General features: G+C 48.5%; 1 protein-coding gene across 1 annotated transcript in view; it reads left to right on the forward strand.

The window, feature by feature from the left end:
• PAPPA (pappalysin 1) overlaps positions 1–23,425 on the forward strand; it is a gene marked incomplete at its 5' end in the record, with an annotated part of 238,201 nt that overhangs the window by 20,405 nt on the left and 194,371 nt on the right. The window contains one exon of the mRNA XM_032418990.1: positions 11,242–12,304. Coding sequence (XP_032274881.1) covers positions 11,242–12,304 — 1,063 coding nt within the window. The remainder of the gene's footprint in view (positions 1–11,241; positions 12,305–23,425) is intronic.

Genomic DNA, 23,425 nt, shown 5'->3' on the forward strand with positions numbered 1-23,425 from the left:
AGTCAATATAATAATACAAAGTATATAACGATGAATCCAGCGTCTTGATTGTATACATATTTATGCCAATGTAATTGGATTATTGTAATATATAATTCTATATATTTATGGAGGAAGGGAAAAGTGCCCAGGGCCAGGAAAGTCATGATATGACCCTGGATGAAAAGGCATTTGCCCAAGATCAATAGTATGTTAGTGGCAAACCAGGGCCAAAGTTCATGGCTTAATCACTCTCAACTTAGGTATCTTATCCCTGCATTTTTAACAGACTCCCTTAGAAATGAGTTCACCATAGTCTTCTCTTTTCCCCCGATGTGAAAGTGGACCAGAGAGGGGGTGCAGTTTGCCACAGGTCACACAGCTAAGTTATGCTTTCTTGACTCCTTGTTATTACTTTTAGTATTTTACACAACCAAACCTAGTGACTATGGATGCAACCCCCCCCATCATACAGATGGAGAAGTTGAGGTCCAAGAAGTAGAAGAGGCTTTTATCCAGTGTCACAAAGATACCACTCCTGCCTCCAAGTCCGAGCTCTTGTTCCAGTGCTCTAAAGATGGTTTGAAACTTCAAAATCAACTCAAATTGGGTTTCCTCACAAGCCTTGGGCATATTTCTTTCATTCATTCATTCATTCATTCATTCATATATACATTCATACATTCAACAAATGTATACTGAGTGCTTATGTTCTGGATACTATATGGAAGGCTCTAGATACAGAGCTGGTGAACAAACATGGACTCTTTACCCTCTCAGAGGCTCACTCTCTCCGTTTGTATGAACAGAATCATAGTTTCTATTTTTCTTCCTTTAGAGAGTTCTGAGAAGAGCAAGTGAAATAATTAAGACTCTTTGTACTCTTTAAAACTTCAGGGAAACTTTATGCTTTCTGTATTGTTATAACCAATAGAGTATATGATCAATATAAGGAAGCTTTAAAAAAATGACTGTATGAAGAAATAGTCAACTGATTTTAAAAGAATTTTTTCTTATATTTATTCATAGAAAACATAAGGCATTGGTTAAGCACTTGACTTTGGAATCAGAGCTGAGTTCTAATCTTATTTATGTTATTACAAGTCAAAAGACCTTTGCCAAGTCAAGGAAACTGAGTCTCACTTTCCTCATCCATAAAATGGGACCAAGAGAACTTATAGAATAGTCATAATAATTCAATGAGATGATGCACATGAAGTCCTTGTCCTTGAACATGACATATCATAAATGGTGACTCTATTTTCCAGTAGGTTCATATGGCTCTGAGTAGCATTAGAACAAATCAGAGTAGTGATCCTAGGGAAAATGTAAGGAGGCAGGTATGATAATAATAGGTATTCCTGACTGCATATTATTAATTCCCACTATATCCACATTGCATCAGCAGGAGGACCGGTACTAGTATTAGGGATTAGCTAGCGGTCTCTCACAAGAGGGTATCCCCTGTGTCTGGTCATGCTCCATACCCTGAATGTCTGGGTTGAACTTGATACAGTAGTTATTCTATGAAGGTGTGTTGAATGAATCAGTGAATGGGTAAGTGGATAAACCAGGCAGGACCAGGGGATGTTAACATGGGGAAATAAAGCAGAGATAAAGCAATGAAAAGCCTCAAATGTCTTCACAGCTGTCCTGGGCTAGAGGGCACAGAATAACTCTGTGGGTCCCTGGAGACCAGTCCTGGGCCACTGGGTGGCAAGGAAAGGGAGTTGATTTGGGTTCACGAAGGAGAGCACTGAGAAATGCTCGAAGATGCAGAGGCCTTCTTCATGTGGCAGGGTTCTCTAATTCTGAAATACGAATGCTCTCTTGTCAAGATGTTGTACAGGTGATTCAAGCAGGAAGTTAGGTGTTAAATGGATGATATAATGACCTTTGAGGGAACCTCCAGCCCTTACTATGCCCGATTCCATGAATGATAAAGGGTAAGGGCTTGGGACTGCTGTGAAGGATATAGAGGGCAGGGTGGAACGGTCCTTGAGAAGTCACCGTCCCTGAGGTTTGGTGAGTGAACGGGGAACAGCTTATAGGTCCTCAAATCATCAAAATGACCCAAAGTGGGCTCTTTTCTCCGGGGTGATTCCAGCATCACTCCTTAAGTCTATCAGGGTCTGGTTTGTGCTAGGGGAACCCTTCAGGGCAAGCAAACTGAAAATGCAGGAGATCCCCGCTCTTCCTCCTCCTCCTCCTCTCCCTCCTCCTTGTTTCTTCTTTGTCTTCTTCCTCTCCTCTGCCACTTTCTTTTTTAAAAAGTTTATATGCTCCCATCTCACAGACAATGTGTGAAAAAGAGAGCAAGGCACGTGCCTTTCTATTTCAGAGAAGAGTGTCAGAAAGGATAAAGTTTAACAGCACCGAAGAAGGTGGGGAAAAAAACCTGGTCCCAGTTCTGAGGAAAAGGAACAGACATTCATATCAATAAAAAGTGTAGCTGGCATGCGTCACGTGCTATGCAAATGAGTGTTTGCATTCTCTCACTAAATCCTCAAAATGGCACTGTGTGTTAAGTACTGTTATTATCAGTTTACAGTTGAGAAAACTATCAGGTAGGTGAAGGGATTTTGCCCAAGGCTACATAGCTAACAAGCGGCACAGCTGGGATTCCGACAGATAAGACTTCATAGTACACGTGCTCAAGGTGTGTTCTGAGGCCGGTGCTCGTGTGCCAAGTCCTGGTATGTTCACTATCTCATTAGTTCCCCCTACAACTGGCAGAGGTAGATAGTATCACCCCATTTAACAGATGAGAAGACTAATACTTTCCCAAGGCACGTAGTTAGTGAATGGTAGAGCCCGCACTGGATGCACCTTTATTGCTCTATGAAAGCCCTCACCTTTCCATGTCCACACAGGCTGCTTACATAGGAGCAAAGGAGGCAGGCTGGAGAGTCAAGAACCTGAGGGAGACACAGGTGCGCCTTGAGCCCCCAAGAGCCCTTTGCCATCCCAAACTCACCATGAAGTCTGTGTATTAATAAAGCTTATGGGTTTCAGGAACCTGTAAGCATACTCTTGTCAACCTTGCCTTCCCTCTGGATAGCCTTAAATAGTTTACAAGGAAATATGCATTCATTTATCTCCTTTCTTTCTCCAATGCATTCTGTGAGGGATATAGGATAAGACTTTTTAATCCCTGCAGTACACGTGGGAAAGCTGAGGCTCAGAGAATTGAACTCCTCCAAGGTCACCCAGCTCGTAAAGAAGGCGAGCAGACCCACATAGTCAGAGGGCTTTCAGGCAATGGTTCCCAGCAGAAAAACAAGTACAGGTGGAGAGCAGACACACTCCCTGCCACTACGGGGACTCTTCCCACTGTCCCATGCCACCCGGCAAAGGGAGATCTGGCCCCACAGGCCCACATGCGTGGCCGACACATGGGGGACACCTGAGCGAATCCTGACCTTGTGAATTCCTCCAGAGGGTTACTCTTGGTGCTCTTGCCTCTTACACCAGGAGATGGGGATGTCTAGAACTCAGTATAGTATATGATGTATTTCAAACCTCCTCCTTCTATGGAGTCTAAAATCAATCCTTTAAGCCAAGGTGGGTCTGGAGGCATGAGGATGCTGAGGAGCAGTCCCTCAGGTAGCCACCTCGGTGATGTCCCCCCTTTCCTCTGAATGCCTGGGGCCGCTGAGTCCTCCGGGGTCATTTTGGTAGTCCTCCCCCCGACTGAACCAAGTGCAGGGACCATGGGTATACTTAACCCAAATCTGTCTGTTTTAATCACTGTCCTCTGGACAGATAAAAGCTTTCCATAGGATTGCTCTCTCAAGCATTCCTCTGTGGCTTTGATACCAGCCATTAAATCATGGAAGGGAAAACAAAACAAAACAAAAAGGGACCAGCTCCAACCTTTGGCTTTTAACTTTTTTAGCCTCCTGAAAGAAACCAGATTGCTGACCTAATTCCCCCCTTTGTACACCCATCCTCCCATCTCTGCTTGTCTTCCTCTGGCAGATGTCCCACAGTGAGTGGACGTCCTTAAGTTGGGAGGTCCTAAAACTGCCTTCCTTCCCCTCTACCTCTCCCTCCATGACCACACCTCTCCCACAGTGGGAACCAAGGCTGGGCTGTCTGAAGGACCCGGGACCTCAGAGTCACAGGGAGTCTAAGTGGGGGGCGGGGGGGAGGTGGGAGGAGGCGCTCTATGGCCATCTGGTGTAACCCTCCTACTTCATAGGGCAGGACGTGAGGAAGCCCAGAGAGGGGGGCTGCTTTCCCAGCAACCCACAGCAGAGCAATGGCAGACTAGGCCACAAGACCCTTGACCCTGGGCTAAGAGTTATTCCCACCGAAGGGAAGCATCCCAGAGGAGAGTTCTGGCTTTAGAGTTAGTCTGGTTGTGATTCTACTACCGTCTCACTGTGATCCTTGTGGGGAACTCACATAGCTTCTCTACACTTCAATGTCCTCTGTCAAAGGCCTGTCAGGAGAGCCCACTTCATGGGGTCATTATGAGCACTGAGTGGGATCTTTGTGTCTAGCAGAGGAACTGCTACATAGAGGCTTTTTAGCTAATGTTCCTTACTATTATCATTATTTAGTTGAAAATGCTGCTTTGTTACTGGCCAAAAGGACCCAGGTAGAGTATCCTTCTCCTCCCATGTCCACTCTACCAATGAGAGAAAACCAAATAATAATATAAACTTGATATACTTGTTACACTTTGTTAATTGTCCTCCCTGACAGTGCTGAAAGTTAAGTGTTGTCGGAGCTAAGTTTGTGTTGACTTGACTTAAACCATGCCGGGAGAACATCCTAGGGGGGATAAAACCACATGCACAGCATGGAGACATAGCTGAGGTCCCAATCATCTGTGGGGGAACTGAACTTGAAATCAGGAGTCTTTAATTCCAGTCCCTCCAACCACTTAGTGCTGTGTGACCTGAGGCAGGTGACCTCACCTCTCTGAGTCTCAGCTCCCTCAGCTGTAAAGAGCACCTGTTACACAAGGTGGCTGTAAGGATAAGACACCTTGGCACAGAAGCCACTACCCACCTGCTCAACACACAGCAGAGCCTTCAGATATGCACATTCCAGCTGAGACACGGAAGCACCCCTCCCCTGTGAGGCATGTTTCCTGTGTATGGCGACTGCAACACCAGTCTTTGTTTCCTCCTGATAAACCTTGCTTTGCTCACCCTGAGAATTGAGTAAATCGAGGCAATATGCATAACCTGGGCACCAGGCAGTGGATAATGAGATAGATTTTAGAGAAATCTTGGTGGGAGAGCTTGGAAAATGTGTGGAATGATGGTGTTCTAATCTGCCAGAGCTACCATAACACAGTACCATGGACCAGGTGACTTAAACAGAAATTGATTTTCTCACAGCTTTGGAAGCTTGGCCTCTGAGAACCAAGTGTCCACAGTGTGGGTTTCTTTTGAGTCCTCTCTGCTTGGCTTGTAGATGGCCATTGTTGCTTTGTGTCTTCACATGGTCATCCCTCTGTGTGTGTCTGTGTCCCAATTCTCTCTTCTAACAAGGACACCAGCCCTACTGGATTAGGGCCCATCCAAAGGACCTCATTTAAAGCTTGATCATCTCTGTATAGACCCTACCTCCAAATAAGGTCACCTTCTGAGGTACTAGGAGTTAGAAATTCAGCATACAAATTTTGAGGGGACACAATTCAGCCCATAGCAAACAGAAAGGAAGATAGGAGCCAGCCAAGAATGGGACTGCAACCTGGGCGGGGGAAGGAGAATATTTCTGTATAGACCCTGGAGGTTGGGACAAACCTGGGTCAGAAGCCAATAGGGAGGAAAGCTGGGAGTGGAAGCCCAGGTGCTAGAGGACAAGCTAAGGAAGGCATTCTGAACTCTGGAAAGACAACAAGACCCAGGCACGTCTTGGGTTCCAGGGAAGTTGGGTGAGCCAAGTGGAACAGATTAAGACTAGTAATAAAGAACCATGGATTCTTAGTCAATTTTTAGACCCAGGCAGAAGAATGACATGAAAAGCAGCTTCCTGGCTTGCAGTTCAGTTCAACGTGCTTGTGTTGGCGCTGTGGGACTTACAGAAATATTTTCGGAGGGGGCTGTGCCTTCAAACAGCCCACTGGGCTCTTAACACAGTGCTGTGATGAAGCACCTGAGCCGGGGAATCCTATAGACCTGGATTCCAAGCTTTGTTGCCTTGGGTAAACCTCTTCCCTCCCTGAGCCTCAGCTTCCTCTAAAGAATGGGCAAAGCTGAGAGTTCTGTTGTGAAGGTTAAGTGGGAGAATTACTGTAAATACGTGGGACTTAGCGAGTTCTAAATAAAGGGTACTATGCTCTTGTAAAGAACACAGCACTAGGGAAATGTCCCTCCTTCTTTTCCTTCCTTGATTTTTAATTTGCAATGACAAACTCTCCGGAGCACCTGCAAGGTACCAGGGTCTGTAGTGGACACTGGGCACTTTGAAATGAACCAAGCAGACACACAGATGGGAACCACAGACATTGGATGAGTAATTACAGAAGTGGTGAGTTCTCAGACAGGAAGGGTTGTGATGGATGTATGGAAGATTTGTCTGTGCCTGGAGTGGAATGGAGTGGTTGGACAGAGCTACCCTGGGATAGTGCCATTAAACTGATCCCGAGAGGGTGACCCCAGAACCCAGAGGACTCCTGGTACAGCCCTGGCCAAGGTTTTGGGAGACTCCATAGGAACCTTCTGCCTTTGGGCTAGCCCCTTTTACATATGCTCTTCATCTCCGGGATGAGGTTTAGTGGATAGATGGGAAGAAAAAGAGACCGTAAAAATAAGTAGGCGGCAAGCTTCTGGGGGGATCTGAAGCCCTTTTCAAAGCAAGCCTAGCTGCAGGAGCATGAGGGCACATTAGAAGGGCCAGCTGACCAGGGTTTGTGGGACCGGTGATTACCATGAGGCCCAGGGCAAGCCCCTTCCAGGTCTGGGGCCGGACCTGTCCATCTGTGCATGCCCGACACACCTCACAGGCTCTGCACACTTTCGGAGTCTGCTTCCATGCGCTCATAGCCTTGAGGCAGGCTTATGCTAATTAGATGTAGATTGTGTGCGGGATGGCCCCGTAGCCTTCATCTTGTCACATGGGGATGTGTCCCCTGGGATCAACTTCCAGCACCACACAGATGGTGCAGACTGCAGACCGCCTCTCTCTCTTTCCTTCACTATAGCTCTATCTTCCTGGACATCTGTGGGGAGGGACAAGGTGAGGGTGGGGAGGGGGGACGGTGCCCTCCAGAGTACACTGTTGTGTGTCCTCTATGGAGATACACAGAGCAGAGGGGACCTAAGCATGCAAGCATTAGGAATGACACAAGGCTTCCAACATTCAAATCAACACCTATGTTGAGCTCCTTCTGCTTACAAGGAACCATTCTAGCAGTGAACAAAAGAGCTCTTAAATTGTAGGGGGGGCATCATTTAATCCTAACTTCTCCTTTTTCAGAGAAGGGAAAGGAGGCCTGGCAGCAAGAAGGGGTGCTGTGCTTGTCCCAGGCAAGGTCATCCAGATCTCTGGTTCCAGATCCTTGGTTCTGGGCTGGTGGTACAGCCCCCTGAGTGTGACTACTGTTGATTAGGTTATTTTCATACAGAAATAAGTCCCCGTCACCATCATTCACCCCCGTCCCACCCCTGCTGAAGTTCAGTGATTTCCTTTCGCCACTTACACTCCAGATAAATATTTCCTTCTGAACTTCTGAAGCCACTGCTTCAAGATTCTCGTTTCCCTTAACGTGTTTCCTCTTGGTTCCACTGAAAAGCCTCTCTTTGCCCTTCCTCTCTGCCTCCCGGGGCTAAGCTACCTCTTAGTCCTCAGCTCTGTGTGGCAGAGTCTGGCCTTTCTCACTGCGTCTCTCTTCTCTCTCAACTGCAAACAGGGGGCTTGAGCCCGGGTCCCAAGCCCCAGGAAGGTTCTGAACTGAGGGCACCCTACAGATGTGTAAACATTTTACCTTGCTCACCCAGCTAGCCGCCTTCCAAAGGCAACAGGAAAACCAGGGACGGGAGAGCCCCTGGCAAAATAAAAAACCTGCAGGGAGAGAGCGAGAAAGAGAGAGAACGAGAGGGAAAAGGGATCCTGTTTCAGATATTAATTTTGTCATTAGAAGAATTTTCTCTTTGAGGGCGAGGGTTTGCCAGGGGAGCAAGAGAAGGTGAGCTCAGAGGTGGGATGGGGAGCCCAAGCGTGGTGGCCCTAGGAACTTTGCTCTCACTGATCCCCATAGCAAGTGGCAACACATAGAGCTGGGGTAGCCCGTTCCAAATCTGGAGTCAGAGCTTCCGCTTTGGAAGGGTCCATGGGGAGGTAGCTTTTCACAGGCAGTGTCCTGACAGCAGCTAAGCAGACGGGATTTGTGATTTCTAAGTAGGCTTTGCCAGTGGCTTTGGGGAGGACTCGTGCTTTTTTTGAGCCTTCATCCTCCCAGCTCTTGCTCCATCAGTCAAGATGCCTTCAGGTGCCTTCTCCCTTTGGCCTTTCTGTATTGTGTTTCTCGTCATTTCCTCCTTGTCATCATTGACATCATTCCCAGACTTTCCAGCATCTTAAAAATGAGCTCCCACTTGGACGGCTACTGTATGCCAAGGATGGCGTATCCGCTGTATCTTTTAAGTATGACAGCACATTTAAAGAGAGATCTAGTCAAGAGGGAGAAGAGCTGCAGAGGTGAAGTGAATTTCCCCAGATGTATGGCTTGTAATTCTTTTATCAGAATTACCCCAAGTCCAAAGATCGTGCTTGCTCTGTGGTACAGAGAACACACGCTCTCTTCTGACTCTCCCTGTCCTTTAGCCATGAAGACCTGAGTTAAGTTGATTCTGTTTGTCCTTTTCCCTTCTCTGGCTGTATTTGGCATCCTTCCTGTGCTCCTTCATGAGACACTTGCTGAGCCCCTGCTGTAGACAAGGAATGGTATAAGGTCCTAGGCAAGGTACAGATGGCCCAGCCAGAGTCCTCACTTTCAAGAAGCCTCCAGTCTAGTAGGACTCCAAAACCAGAGAACAAGTGTCTAGTTGCCTTAAAGTAAAATGAGTGCAGAGGAGAGATGAGCATTCCTCACAGGGCTGTCATGGAGAGCTTCTTGGAAGAGGTGGTTTCTGTTTTAGCCATGGGGAAACCTGGAAACACAGAAAAGCAGACTTGGACCAGGCATGTAAGGGGGACCTCATTCGGTCCCCTCCTTCACCAGATAGAGAACCAAGACCCAGAGGAGGTACTCAGTGCTTCACCAAGGTTGCCCAGCCTGTGAGAGCAGGTTGAATTTGTGAGAAGACTCCAGCCATTGCCTGAGGGACTGTTGGGCATGGAGTTGGAGGAGAGGTATAGGCCGACTTAGATGCCAAGCCAAAACTGCCCTCCGCATCAGCTGCTAACAGAGAGATTTACACAAGTTCAAGGCCCCAGTACCAACAAGGAGTAGAGACCGCGTGGGCCTCCTCTGTTGATTTTTCTGGAAGCTCTCCATGCTTGTTTGGTGAATACTAATGGCCGATGCATGCTCAAAGTTATGGTGACCACAACAGGTCTCCAGCTCAGAGTAAGGACTGTCCTCCTAAATGAGCATCTTGTATTCATTCTCATCTCCCTCTCTTTCTCCTCCCACCTGGCCTCGTACATCATCCCACGCTTAAAATACACTCTTAATTAGAAAGTCCTCTTCCCCATCCAACAGCCTGTCTGTGCCAAGGACACTGGGTATATTCCAGAAAAGCTGAGGAATGGGGGTTGGTGATTATAAAGATAATTCGATCCAGAGAGAATCTGCTAAGTGACTTCCTGGGGTTTCCAGAGTAAGTCTACAGACATCAGCCTTGCGACCTTCCCAAACACCGAGCTTGTGGCACCCCCAGGCAGGTGGTGTGTTCTGGATCCTTGGTGGCTTTGATGGGGAAGAAGGAAGCCCCTGCAGAGTTAGTGCACAGGGTAGTGAATGCCAGGGTCTGATGGATCGAGGAGCCACTGACCAACCATTTGACCTTTAACCCATCCATCTCTTGCTTCCTTTAGAATCCATATCTGCCTCTGTTCACTTAACATCACCACCTTAAGGGTGTTACATGGATTAAATGAACTCACACATAGACCTTAGTATAATACAGAGGCTTGGAGGATTTAAGTAATGAAGGAGTCCCCAGCACCTTTTATGTTAAGAGGATGCTTTTCATTTCATTCTTTTGCAAATATTCGCAGTAGTGTCAGAGAAAAGCAAGCTGAATTGGGTCTCAGGACATTTGTCAATGACTCTATGTAACCGACAAATGCCTTTCATTTTCTGGGTCTGAAATCCCTCACCTGTCAAGTGAAAAAGTTGGGAGTGGTGATCTTTAAAAACCTTTCCAGCTCAGATATTAAGCATGTCTGCCTTTCTTTGGGGCTGAATTTCAGGGCTAGCCAGGACTGACTCCTGTTAGAAGGTGGAAGCATTAGCTTTGCGGCCCTTGACCTTCACTTCTCTGGGCCAACTTTGCTGACAATTCACTATCACTGGCCATGTGATGACTGCCAATGGTGATGTGTGCTCAAAGTTTTGGTGACTGTAGTAGGGGCCCTCCTTCTCAGTGAGCATCTTCTATTCATTATTACCCCCCCCCCCATTCTCCTCTTGCCTCCTATGTCATCCCACACTTAAAATACCCTCTTGGTTGTTTTTAATTTTTTTTTTTGAGATTTATTTATTTATTAGAGAGAGCATATGCATGAGTTGGGGGAAGGGCAGAGACAGAGTCCCAAGCAGACTCCCCACTGAGCGTGAAGCCTGACATGGGGCTCAGTCTTATCACCCATGAGATCAAGACCTGATCTGAAATCATGAGTCGGATGCTTAACTGACTGAGCCACCCAGGTGCCCCTAAAATACCCTCTTAATTAGAAAGTCCCCTTCCCCATCCAACAGTCTTACAAAATCAAAGGTGTTCAGATTTCCATTATTATTATTGTTGGTATTTTCTTTAGCTCAAATACCCATTCTACAAATGCAAATCTTTCTTGTATGTTCCATGTTCAGAACCAATAAAAGTGAAACCGCTTGGGCTCACATAGTGGTGAGAGGCCCCCAAAGCCAGCTCGCCCGTCCTCTCTGTTCCTCTAGCCCTCACCTTGCCCTAAGGCTGGTCCCAGAGTCATCATTAGGAACTGGCAGATCCTGCAGAGCACAGTTCGAGAACTGCTGGTCTAGGACATCCTGATATAAGTTTTATCACAGAGAAGTAACTTTGTGCCCTTCTTCCATCCTTTATTGACACATCTTTCTCTCTTCGGACCACATAGGGCTATATGACAAATGTTCTTATACCTCGCGTGACCGAGGATGGGTCGTGGGAATTCACACCGTCAGTGACCAAGGCAACAGAGACCCCCGCTACTTTTTCTCCCTGAAGACAGACCGGGCCCGGCAAGTGACCACCATTAATGCCCACCGCAGCTACCTCCCAGGCCAGTGGGTACACCTAGCCGCTACCTACGATGGGCGGCTGATGAAGCTCTACGTGAATGGTGCCCAGGTGGCCACCTCTGGGGAGCAGGTGGGCGGCATCTTCAGCCCGTTGACCCAAAAGTGTAAAGTGCTCATGCTGGGAGGCAGCGCTCTGAATCACAACTACCGCGGCTACATTGAACGCTTCAGTCTGTGGAAGGTGGCCCGGACTCAGCGGGAGGTCCTGTTGGACATGGAAACCCATGGCCTCCACACTCCTCTACCTCAGCTCCTCCTCCAGGAGAACTGGGACAATGTGAAGCGCACCTGGTCCCCCATGAAGGATGGCCACGTCCCCAAAGTGGAACTCAGCAGTGCCCACAGCTTCCTGCTGGACACAAGTTTGGAGCCTCCCTTGTGCGGGCAGACATTGTGTGACAACACAGAGGTCATCGCCAGCTACAACCAGCTCCCGCGGTTCCGCCGGCCCAAGGTGGTGCGCTACCGCGTGGTCAACCTCCATGACGACAACCGCGAGAACCCCACGGTGAGCCGCCAGCAAATCGACTTCCAGCACCGGCAGCTGGCCGAGGCCTTCAAGCACTACAACATCTCCTGGGAGCTGGAGGTGCTGGAAGTGAGCAACTCCTCCCTGCGCCACCGTCTCGTCCTGGCCAACTGCGACATCAGCAAGATCGGGGACGAGAGCTGCGACCCCGAGTGCAACCACACGCTGACCGGTCACGACGGCGGGGACTGCCGCCAGCTGCGCCACCCTGCCTTCGTGAAGAAGCAGCACAATGGGGTGTGCGACATGGATTGCAATTATGATCGGTTCAGCTTCGATGGCGGAGAGTGCTGTGACCCCGAAATCACGGACGTCACCAAGACTTGCTTCGACCCCGACTCTCCGCACAGGTAAGACCTGCCGGGCAGGCGATGCCCAGCTGTGAGCTGACTCGGTCCCCCCGACGTTGCGTAGGCGAGGCGCCTGAGACTCCTAGGGGTTCTGGAACTTTGCGCATTTTCCAGTGTGCACGGCAGCTTGGTGACCGAGGCCAGGCCCTTACAGTTCTCATGGGGACGGTATGAGAGGATAGCCATCAGGACAGTATTCGCTGAGCCCCTGCCGCAGGCTAAGAGGGAACACAGCCCTGTCTTCTCAAGGGGCTCAGATTGGAAACTGGGTGATGGGAGCCGCGTACGGATAACTGTCATAACGTACGTGGTAGAGTGGGGTACAGCGTGTTATCCAGGACGTAGTCCCTAGCCACATGGGATTGTTTAAATTAGTTGAGATTAAATAAACTCAAAATCTAGCCTGAGTCACATGAGCCACATTTCAAGTACTCAGCAGCCTCGTGGGCTAGTGGCAACCATGCCTGACGGAGCAATAGGGACCACGCACCCCGGCCGAATGTTCGTTTTGTTGCACTGTGCTGGTAACGCTGGGATCAGCTGGGTCAGACAGCCTGGGTTCAGGTCTCAGCCATACTGTTTCCTCACTTGATGACCCGTTAGAAGCCGTGTCTTCCTCTGTAAAGTGGAAGTAATAAGGCACCTACTTTGTGAAGCTGCTCTGGGGATGGAGAGGGGGCGTATAAAGTGTGGTCTCTCTTATAGTGGCTGGCAGGCCACGAGTTCTCAGTAAGCATATTTGGTATTACTTGTGTCAGGAAGGTGGCATGTGCTGTGTTTAGGGAGTGCCAAGGGAGATCAAAGAGGAAAAACTGACTTGCAGCTCAAATATCTCCAGAAAAGCTTAGATACAGTTTGGACATCCAAGATTGGGTTGGGGGAGAGAGGAGGGTGCTCCAGGCACAGGGACTTCATCCCCTCCTGAGAAGAGGGTAGAAAGGGGAAGCTTCTGTCTAAGGCTTCACTTAGCCTCTGCTTGCACTATCAACTCTTAACCAGCACCCCCAAAGAAAAGCCCAGAGGAGAACCCGTGGGTGATCTATATTCAATATGGGCCTAGTTCCAAGCCAGAGAGACAGTCAACGTCCACTTTCCTGATCTCCCAGATTCGCGCTGAACTTTTCCATTCTGTCCAGCGCACAGGACCCTGGACTTGCTGATAGCTCGAGCACATTTGCCGACCTCTGCAGGTTTTCTGCTGACTCTTCTCTTTATGTCTCTCTCAAAAGAGCGAGGGCCTCCCATGCACAGACAAAATACCTATGTGCAAAGGAATGACGATGCTGGCAGGAGAATGTCGTGCCTGGCAGCAAGCCAGAAAGCACGTCAGCTCAGCCTGCTGGCACCAGGCGGGCCCTGGACTCTCACCTTGGTTCAGAGACATGAGCAGCCCTAGTGGGAAGAAGCCTTGCTGTGTGGCCGGTTCCTTCCAGGTCACAGTGCACTTTCATCTCTGCTCTCATTTGGGCTTTGACAGAATTTGGTAAGGGAGGCAAGACAGGGGTTAGTATTTGCATTTGACTGACAGAGAGCTAGAGGAGCCCAGCAGGTACAAGGACTAGGCCAAGGTCATGGGTCAGGAGAGTCATTCAGCTAAGTCACAAATGCAAGTCTCTGAGATTAAGGTAGTGTGTGCTCTCCTGAGCTGGACTCCCAGGGGTTACCCATGTGCCCAGGCAGAGTGGGCATGGAGGAGGGCGGAGGGCCACGGATAGCTGGAAGTCACTCACCCATTTATTGGTACATTCATTTGTTCCTTCTTTCATGCGTGCATTCATTCATTCGTTCGTTCGTTCATTCATACAACAAATGCTTGTTCAGCACCTACCAAGTGCCAGGAGGGTGGGTACCCTTAGCCCTATTGTGCCGAAGGAAACTCAGGATCCAGAATGCCATAGGGATTTAGCCAAGGTCAGTCAGCTAATAAAATGGAGAGCTTGGATTCGAATCCAAGTCTATTGACTCTAAAGCTCCCACTGAAGGGAGGTATTTTTAAGTCTAAGAAGCAGTAAGAGGCAGAGTTGAAGGGCAGGGGTGGCAGGCAGGGCGGCTTCACTAAAGCCTTGGGAGAAAACTGCTGAGTTGATTGGGTCAGGACCGAGGGCAGCCGGCCTTTGTGGCGGGTGCGCTGTTCTGGTGTGGAGGGGCCGCGGGGGGCCCCAGGTCCCAGATACCTCACCAGCAGCAGACAGAGTTGGCAGCCTCCAACAGGCTCCTCTTTTCTAAGTCACGGGACAGCCTGCCCAGAGTGTCTGTGAGCAGCCATGTGCTAGCTCTGTGACCACTCACGCCAGAGCATTTGTTTTCTGGCTGGGAAAGTCAGGAGTCCTGGGTGAGCCCCATCAGGCAATGTGTCATCTCCCGACGGGGCTGGGGGTGACGGCGTCTGGGCTGTGTCAGCTCCTCTGTGCGCAGAGAGAAACCTGGGGACGTTTGCAGAGAAATACTTGCTTTGTGACTTTAAGAAAAGGGAGGGAGGAAAGGAGGGAGGAAGAAAGAAAGAAGGGAGGGAGGGAGGCACCTTTAGTAGAAGCGGTGAAAATTTGATTGACATTATCTAGGGGATTTTTAATAAAGAACTAAACTTAATTCTCAAGATCCTTTCTCTCTTCCTCTCTCCCTCTCCTCTCTCTTTTTCTGTCTTAATGGGTAAAGACAGTAAAACTATTGAATACTTCTCAGTCTATGGTAAGGCACCAATTTTGGTTTTTTTCCCCCTGTATATTGCAAACGAATACCTTTGAAATACACAGCAAAAAATGAACCCATATAAAATGAAATACCACAGGAGTGTCAGCCTCAGAGTGTCAGAGAGCTTGAAAAGTTTCTCCATTCCTTGTACGCAGTGCCCCATAGACTAGTAAGCGGGTTCTTGCACTGCCTCCTTTGAGTAGCTCTGATTAAAAGTCATCGTTCTGACAATTTATGTAGCGATTCCCTTGAGTAAAATAAGATTCCCCTGTAATGCAGCTGGGCAGACCGGTGAATTCCGTCAGAGAAGTGTTTCTTTTAACACGTTTAGACTCCAGGAGAGCACCTAATCCGAGGTCAAATGTCAGACCTAGAAACATCCTCAGAGATCATTGGTCATCCCTCATCGAGGGAAACTGAGGCCAAAGCTCACAGTGTCCATTAGCGGTCAAACTAGGGTTAAGGTTGCTCTGGATTTCTGACCCCTGGTCATCTGCTGTGGCACAGCTGCCCAGCCCTGTCCCGGACATCCTGGACAGCCACAGGCCCCTGCCCCCTCACGTTCTGTCCTCACTCTTCCCAACTATCCCTGAGAGCTTGGGATTATGGAGTGCTTGAGTGAGTGAGTTTGGAAGAGAAGTGGATAATGGCCTTGGGGTTCCATGAACCCCTGTGAAACTATTAGAGCTACACTGGCAGCTAGTTTTCCACATTAAGGGGCCAGAATAAGAACAGCCAGTGAAAGATGTGCACAAAGAGAGGGACTGGACAGTGAGTGGCAAGAGCTGTATCATAACCACTAACCGCGTTGGCCCGGATGAGAAAATTCTCCTGGGGCCATGACTATAGGGCCATGATACATGCACTTCAAGTCTCCAGAGGCCTGTCCTGTGGGAAAGGGAACAGAATTCCTCTATATGGCTTCTAAGCCCTGGCTAGGACCGGGGGGCTGTAATTACAGGAGGCCGCTCAGAGCTGAGTAACAGATGATGTCATCCCCCCTCAGAATGGTGCTCCCAAGGGAGCACTTCTCTGCAGGGGAGTGAGCGCCCCATCACCTGAGGCATGCACCGTGAGGATTATGGCAATGCTGTAGAGAGTAGCCTTGATGGTCTTGGGATTGAGCCCAGCACGGCCCAACTTTTTGCTGATATCTTCCTCCCCTCGTGTTAACGGAACCACATGGTAACATTTGGTTACAGACATTTCTTGGGTATGTGTATCCCTGCCAGGCCCTCTGCTGTTCACTGGGGATGCTGCAATGAGTGGGAGGCATCCCTCACCATTAAGGGGCTTTCACTTTGGTGGGGAATCCTATTCACCCATAAGAAGCTCTGATCCATGACACCCAGTGGGACAAGAGCTCTATCGGGGCAGAGATCTGCTCGGACGAGGGGAACAAGGTGGTTGGCTGGCGGAGGCATGCTGGGGATGGGCAACACTTCCGGAGGTAGAGAGGCAGGCTGTGTAGGCCAGGTCCTGGCAGAAAGCAGGTGATACATTCAAACAGAACAATTAAGGAGAGTTGAAGGAGGGGCTCATTTGAAGGAGAGGCTATTCACAACAGGGTAGGCAGGGTTTAGGACAGTCTTCAAGGCCAGAGTCAGTAACAGTGGGGAGCCATTTCCATCCTTGGCCTGGAAGGGCAAGAAGAGAGAGTGGTTTGGGAACCTACGAGAGTGACTGTGAGCAGAGGACTCCTGGGCAGCCGCGGTAACTCTCCGTAAAGAGGGGTAGCCAACCTACTGGAGCCCCCAGGCCAGAAGGGAGCCAGGAGAGTAAATGCTATGCTGTCATTCTCTTCTGCTTTACCGTCTTCTGCTAGAAGTCACAGGGCAAAGGAACCCATAGATGCACCCCAAAGAGGCCAGCCTCCCAAGGGCACAGAGCAGGGTGGAGAGGGACGGGCAATGGATGTGGACGAGCAAACAGCATGTCCAGAACACAGAGAAAGACAGCCCATGCAGAGGCACAGGAGAAGCAAGGGAACAGGAGGGGAGGAAGGGCTTGGAGAATGAGTCTTCCATACGCCTGGGACCCAGACCATAAGCACGGGAGGGTCTGCTTTATCTCATGGCAGACTAGTATCAGGCTAAATCCTTCCTTCCTGCTTCTCTCCCTTTCTTCACTTCCTTCCTCCCTTCTTTCCCTTCTCTTTCCCTCCCCTCCCCTCCTTCCCTTTCCCTTTCCTTATCTCCCTCCCTTTTTTGCTTCTTTTCCTCTCCCAGTAAATATTTGTTGAATGCTCCCTCTGTGCCGGCCCAGACCCTGCCTTTTGGAGCTCACCATCTAGTGGAAAAGACAGACAAGAAAGCATGCCATTGTGATCACGGGTGTGAAAGAAGGCTCCCCAGTGTCAGCCAGGAAGAGCTGTCTGTGTGAGCAGTAAACGTTTTTCTATCAGACTGGCCATTTAGAAAAAGACATTCCAACGAACTTGGCCATTCTCTACAGTGGTGGAGACGAGCCAGGTAGGCAGAATTTTATCTGCAGCCATTAGACATGTCTACTAACAAGTTAGAATGCACTTCACATGCCTTTTTATAGATGAAAGGGGAAAACCTGGGTATTAAGGGAAGCCCCTGGTATCAGGAACTCCAGGGGCATTTGACACTTTGGGCTGCATGCACCCCATTGTGAGAGTATATTGCAACAAACCCACTGAGCTTCTCTTTGGACCCTCCAAATTGCAAGCTATGGCACAGTTAGGTGAAATTGACCTTTGTTCATGAATATCTACTTGTATACAATTGGAAGATAGAAAAAGACTTCCCTTGTACACTGTTGGCTCATAGGGAAACATTTTCTTTGTCTTCCCTTTATTATTATTTTTAATGGAACAAGGGCGTTCCCCGGGGGCCATGCTATTTTTTTTGGACCCGAGCTGACATTGCTGGAAGTCTTTGGAAAGGACTGCAGTTAGCCTTGAGGCAGGCTCCTCGACCCCTCTGCCAGCACTACAGTTCTCTTCAGTGGCCTCCCCCTCCCCTTGTCAGAGACCGTTAAATGGTTTGCCTTCCCCTATTGGGGTCTCTTCTTTTTTGGGATGATCTCATGAAACATACACTTCCTTCTCCCAAGTTCTCCCCAAATCTGGAAAACTTGCATGGAATCAGGGACTTTCTGAGCTGAAAGGAACAGTGGCAGGGTCCAGCCCTCTCTTGCTATAGATGAGGCAGCCGAGCTCCCAAGAGGAGCAAGCACTGACCCACCTCCCAGCGAGAGTGAGGCTAAGCTGAGAGCAAGACCCAGGATCTCATCTCCTAATTCCAAGGCATTCCTACCCTCCTCCATTGCCGTGGTCTCTTAGAAGCTTCGAATTTGCAACTTGGAACAGTTCTGTTTAGTATGGTTGTGTTCTTCCCCATCGTCCATATTTTGTTAAGACACTTCCGTACCCAGGGCACTATGGTAAATGCCCTATGGATCCAGCCTGTGATCTGCGTCCTGAAGGTGCTTATATTCTGTGGTTTAATGACATTTTGTTACAGTCATTCAAGAGATGGTGAGAAGGCAGGTGATTCATTTCCCAGTGAACCACACAGATGATCAGACTTGCGTGAGCTCTGAAAAAAAGGCAGGATCCCTGTGGTTTGAGGAAGTCAGAAAAGGTTTTCTGGGAGAGGAGGTACACAAACAGACCACCAGAATTCACAGGCTTTGTAATGACAGAAAAGAACAAAGAATGAGGTGGGAAGGTGAGGGAAGGGTTCCAGAAAAAGGTAAGTCTACTTGGGCCTTCATGTGGTTGAATGCCATGATTTGTTTTTCCGGCTGTGGAGCTCTGAGAATCAGACTGATAACAGAATGAAGGGAGGATTCAGGAGAAATCGATGCTAGCCCCGGCTCAGCAGTGTCTCTTAGCTATGCAGTCGTGGGCAAGTCTCATAATCTCCTTGAGCCTCCATTTCCACATCTATGGAAAGGGAATAATAATAATATCTGACCGCCTGGATCACGTGGTTGCCTTGAGGGTCACATAAAATAATATCCCAGCAAGAGTTCTGGGAAGAGTTAACCAGCACGCAGATGAAAGAGGGCTTTGTTATTTGTTCAGTAACTTTGTTCATTCTTTTCCAGTAATCGTGTAAGAGAAATTGCTTGGAATTTTATAATCAGAATATCAGAGTTTATTTAATGTGACTAATATTCATTAAAGCAATAACAGGAGTCAGGCCTGGTAGAGTGGAAAAGTGATATGTGTTGGAGACTGACCAGGGTCTGTATCCTGGTTCCACTCTTCATTAGCTGTCTGACCTTGGCTCATTTCTCAATAAGAGTTGCTGGTTTCTCATCTGTAAAAACTGGGTGAGGACAGCTCTCTGACAGCATGTCGTGAAACTTACACGAAGTCATCTGTGCCAAACCCCTGGTCACAGTGTGTGACACATAGTAGGTGCAAGTCCCCTCCGTTCTCGAGTACAGACACGGACCCCTCTCGGTCAGCATTGTTTTCTGGAGACGGCCTTTCTGCAGGCTCATAAAAAAAAAGCCTGGATGAAACTGCAGTACACACACTAAGAGCATTTACACAGATTACTTTCATTCTTAAAATACTGACTTTTTTTTTTTTTTAGGACTGGTCACAGAATTGGTATTTTTAAATAAAGACTGTGTAACATATCAAACCCATTGAGCTCGCACACTAGTTTATTTTTGAAACGACCCAAATGTCGAACCGTGTTAGAAGACATAGTTCCGCATGGAACGATCCCGGGCGGTGTTGGGATTGGTCACCAAGAGTGATGTGCTAATTTGGTTGAAGGTCCTAGATTTTTTGACCATCTCCAGCCTATGTGCCTGCTTGGGTGTAGATGTACAAATACCTCTCTCCAGGCCACGGGTGGCAGGGTCCCATTTCTCTGCTTCTGTCTGGGTTACCTTCATGCTTTTCATCTCAACCAAGTTCACCTTTACTCACAGGTCCCATCTGTGACTCTGCACAGGTGACTTTGGTCTTTGAGAGCAGGATAGAGGGGGGAATGGAGCAAAGAGAGCTGTTCGTGGCTTCTCCACATGACGTTAAGAAGGAGCTCAAAACAGGGACTTGTGAGAAGCCGGGAAGGATCGGTATAGTCTCGAAAATAAATAAGAATATGAGTTTTGGAGACCAAGCATATTTGAAATCAAGCCACTTAAACATTTCCATGACCTTGAACAAGTCTCTAACTTTTATCAAAGCTTCAGATGCTTCCTCCGTAAAATAGGAGATGAAAGTACCACAGTCTACCACATTGAGGGGCTCAGAGGATTCAGTGAAATGCTACAGGGGTCAGCCCTTTAGAACAGCACCCGCCATTGACTGAGCACTCAAAATAACAGTGGTGGTTGTTTGGGGATTTTCCGTCTCTGGGAAATCTTCTGACCTCTTACACACATATTCCCTAATTCCCAGCCCCCTCTGGATCCTGAGCCCCCTCCCTGGAACCTTTGGGCTGGAGTGGGGGTTGGAGACAAGCTAATCCCTCTCTTCTACCAAAGGCCCTTTTATTTTGGCTCCTGCAGGTTCCATTTTAAAAAGATTGTCTTTACTCCAAAAGCCTTGCACGTGCTAAATGATACCATATTCATTGTCCCAAGCAGCACAGTGCAGTAAGTTTATGCATCCGCAGCATAAAGCCAAGGCATGTCTGGGATCCCAGGGTGGGCCTTGCTGTGTAGCTCTCACACATCCTAGGGAAGGAGCCGGAAACCAGGTGGGCACCCCTCGGGCGCTCAGGACCCCACTGAGCCACGTAAGAGGCAGCACAAGAAGCCTGCTCGCCTGTCGCTCTGACCGCAGCAGGATCTGTGTCTCAGAGTCTACAGGTGAAAGTTGCAGGTACTCCCTATCTCACCCCTTTTCCTGGAGGTGCATTTCCATTTCCAGCTCTCCGGATGGATGGATGGACGGATGGGCGGGAGCGCTTGGTGCCCTCTCGAGGGCCCCAGCGGGAGGCAGTTGGGGTTTTTCCACCCCAGTCTGGCCTCATCAGCACTCTCCTGTTTCTTTCACCATCCACTGGTGACACTGACCACTCATGACAGCCTCAGCTCAGCCAGACGCCCTTCCAGGGTGGGAAACAAAGCAGCGGGGGTTTGAGGGAGGGTGGAACGGACAGACACTGGGACGTTTTGCGTTGGGGAAACACATTCCCCTAAATTGTGCGTGGCTCAGCTTGTACCTGCAGACTCACAGCTGCCCGATTCTCCACCTCCTCCGAGGGGACTTCCACAACCCCGCTCTCACTTTCTGGAAACAAAGCTAGTGTGTGAACGGCAGCGTGTTGTGCTCGCGGGTTCGTTTGCCTGAGTCCAACAGGCTCCCATCTCCCGGGTTCTTTGTTTTGTTTTGTTTTTGGAGCCATGATTTCTTGTCTCCCTCTCTCTGTGCCTTCCTTTCTTTCTCTTTTCCATGCTCTCAGTTGTTTGGGTGATCTGGGGGTGGGGGAGGGCAGAGGGCGAGGAGATTATGGTCTCCGTTTCAGGTGTCTGACGTTTGTGATGGCAGCCTTTTCTGAGTTCAGACAAACAGCACAGCCCCCAGCCTTGAGCTTGACTCCTGCCTCCCAAACTATTTGTATGGCCACAGAGGGCAACGGTGGGTGACCAGAACGCCACACAAGCATGGACAATCTCAGGCTCTTACAGAGGGCGGGAGAGAGGCATAAGGGAGAGACAGCTCTTTCCCAGGAGGATTCATGGTAGAAAAACACGGTTTGCCCTGTGGCTTGGCAAAACATGAGGAAGGAAGTGACTAGCTATTTCCAGTGACATCTTAGCCAGCATGGTGTAAGTCACTTCTTTCATTTTAAATTCTTCATCTGTAAAATGGGAGGATTTGTGTAGGATAGTTCTAAGATCTGTTACTATTCATACATTTTCAAATCAGACATTGTAATCCAGGTTGCAGGCCTATGGGGACTGCAGCTGGAATACAAATGGGAAGCTTGACATCGAGAAGGTATGAGTAAGGCTGTGTGTTGACACTGGGGACATCCAGGGGTATAAGAGACCATCCCCCTGCCTTCAAAGTATTTACCAGCCCCTCTGACCAGTTGAGTCTGTGTTCGGTGTAGCAGTGAAGGAACAATTATACTCTCTGACAACTGGAAATAATCTGGCTCCCAATACTCAGGTCTCTGCGGCAGCCTGATGGTGGCACCCTACCTGGGGTAGTCTACGTGTCTGCCATTTTATTTTCCCTTAAACCCTGAAAGTGGCATCCTCTTTCCAACAATCCATTTGAATTTAATGCTACTTTTGATAGCCTGACATACAATCTCAGCATTATGTCCCCATACTTAAACTTTTTGATTGTCACATGAACCTTTGAGAGCTCTCTGTTTTTAACCCCGGTAGGGACCCAAATTTGGGGATGTTACTAAACTTGTTCAAGTCATCCAGAGAGATCTCCATCTACTGTAGTGACTATTTGGTTGTGTCTCTACGTGAGTCTCCTATTTGCCTACAGTCAGGCAATTCGTATGGGGCCACAGTTCAGGCTAAAATCTAGAGGTTGCCATATTGACACACATCGGTGATAATGATGTAATTTTTGCTCTATCCTTCCCAAACAGTATTATTCAGTCGGTCATCATATAAGTTATAATGGCTTACGTGGCTCAGAATTAGAGCTAGACTAGACAGTCTACTGAAATATCGCCTGCACCCAGGACGTGGTGGCTGCTACAACTTATGAAAAGGGGTGATTTGGTTTTATTTAATTGTGCTTCAAGTGGACGACAAAACACAGGGCTGCTGGTGAGCTGGGTATATTCTGCTTAATGTGGTCAGTTCTATTATTTATCAATTGTGGTTTTGATCCTCTAAGAAGAAAGAGAGGTGGTGGGAAGAGCTCACTTGTGGGCTCGGGAACTGCACACTTGTGTTGTGAAAACAGTAGTTTGACGTGCGATGGTCACATTACTGTTCTCGTACTTTCGAACACATCATCGTACTTTGTTATTTCTCTTTACCTATCAAGGTATTCTTCATGTTTCATAGCTTCCTGAAAAGAAGTAAACTCTGAGAATATGGGGCTATCAAAGCAGAGATTATAGAACCCCAAGAAAAGATCTTAGGGAAGTGACTATTCCTTCTACAGTGTGTGTGTGTGTGTGCGCATGTGCGTGTGTGTGCATGCACACCTGTGACGTGCAGTCATGGTGCTAGGTGCTGGAGGCCCAGCAATGAACATTTCACAAGAAAGGTGTGATCTTGCACTCATGGAATTTTCTGCAGGTAGATAAGTAGCTAGTTGGATAATGCTTTATAGAGAAGTCCAAGGTCTGAGGGAACGCAGAGGATGGGTACTTGACTCATTGGGGGTCAGAGTAACTTCTAGGCTGAGTCATGCTAACCAAGTGAGTAGAGCTCAGCTTGCCAGGAACCAGGTGTTCTGACTCTTTGCCTTCTGCCCCAGCAGTCTCTGAAAGCCATTTTCAAAAA

Source organism: Phoca vitulina, unplaced genomic scaffold (genome assembly GCF_004348235.1).
Source record: "Phoca vitulina isolate PV1807 unplaced genomic scaffold, GSC_HSeal_1.0 scaffold21, whole genome shotgun sequence".
NCBI lineage: Eukaryota > Metazoa > Chordata > Mammalia > Carnivora > Phocidae > Phoca > Phoca vitulina.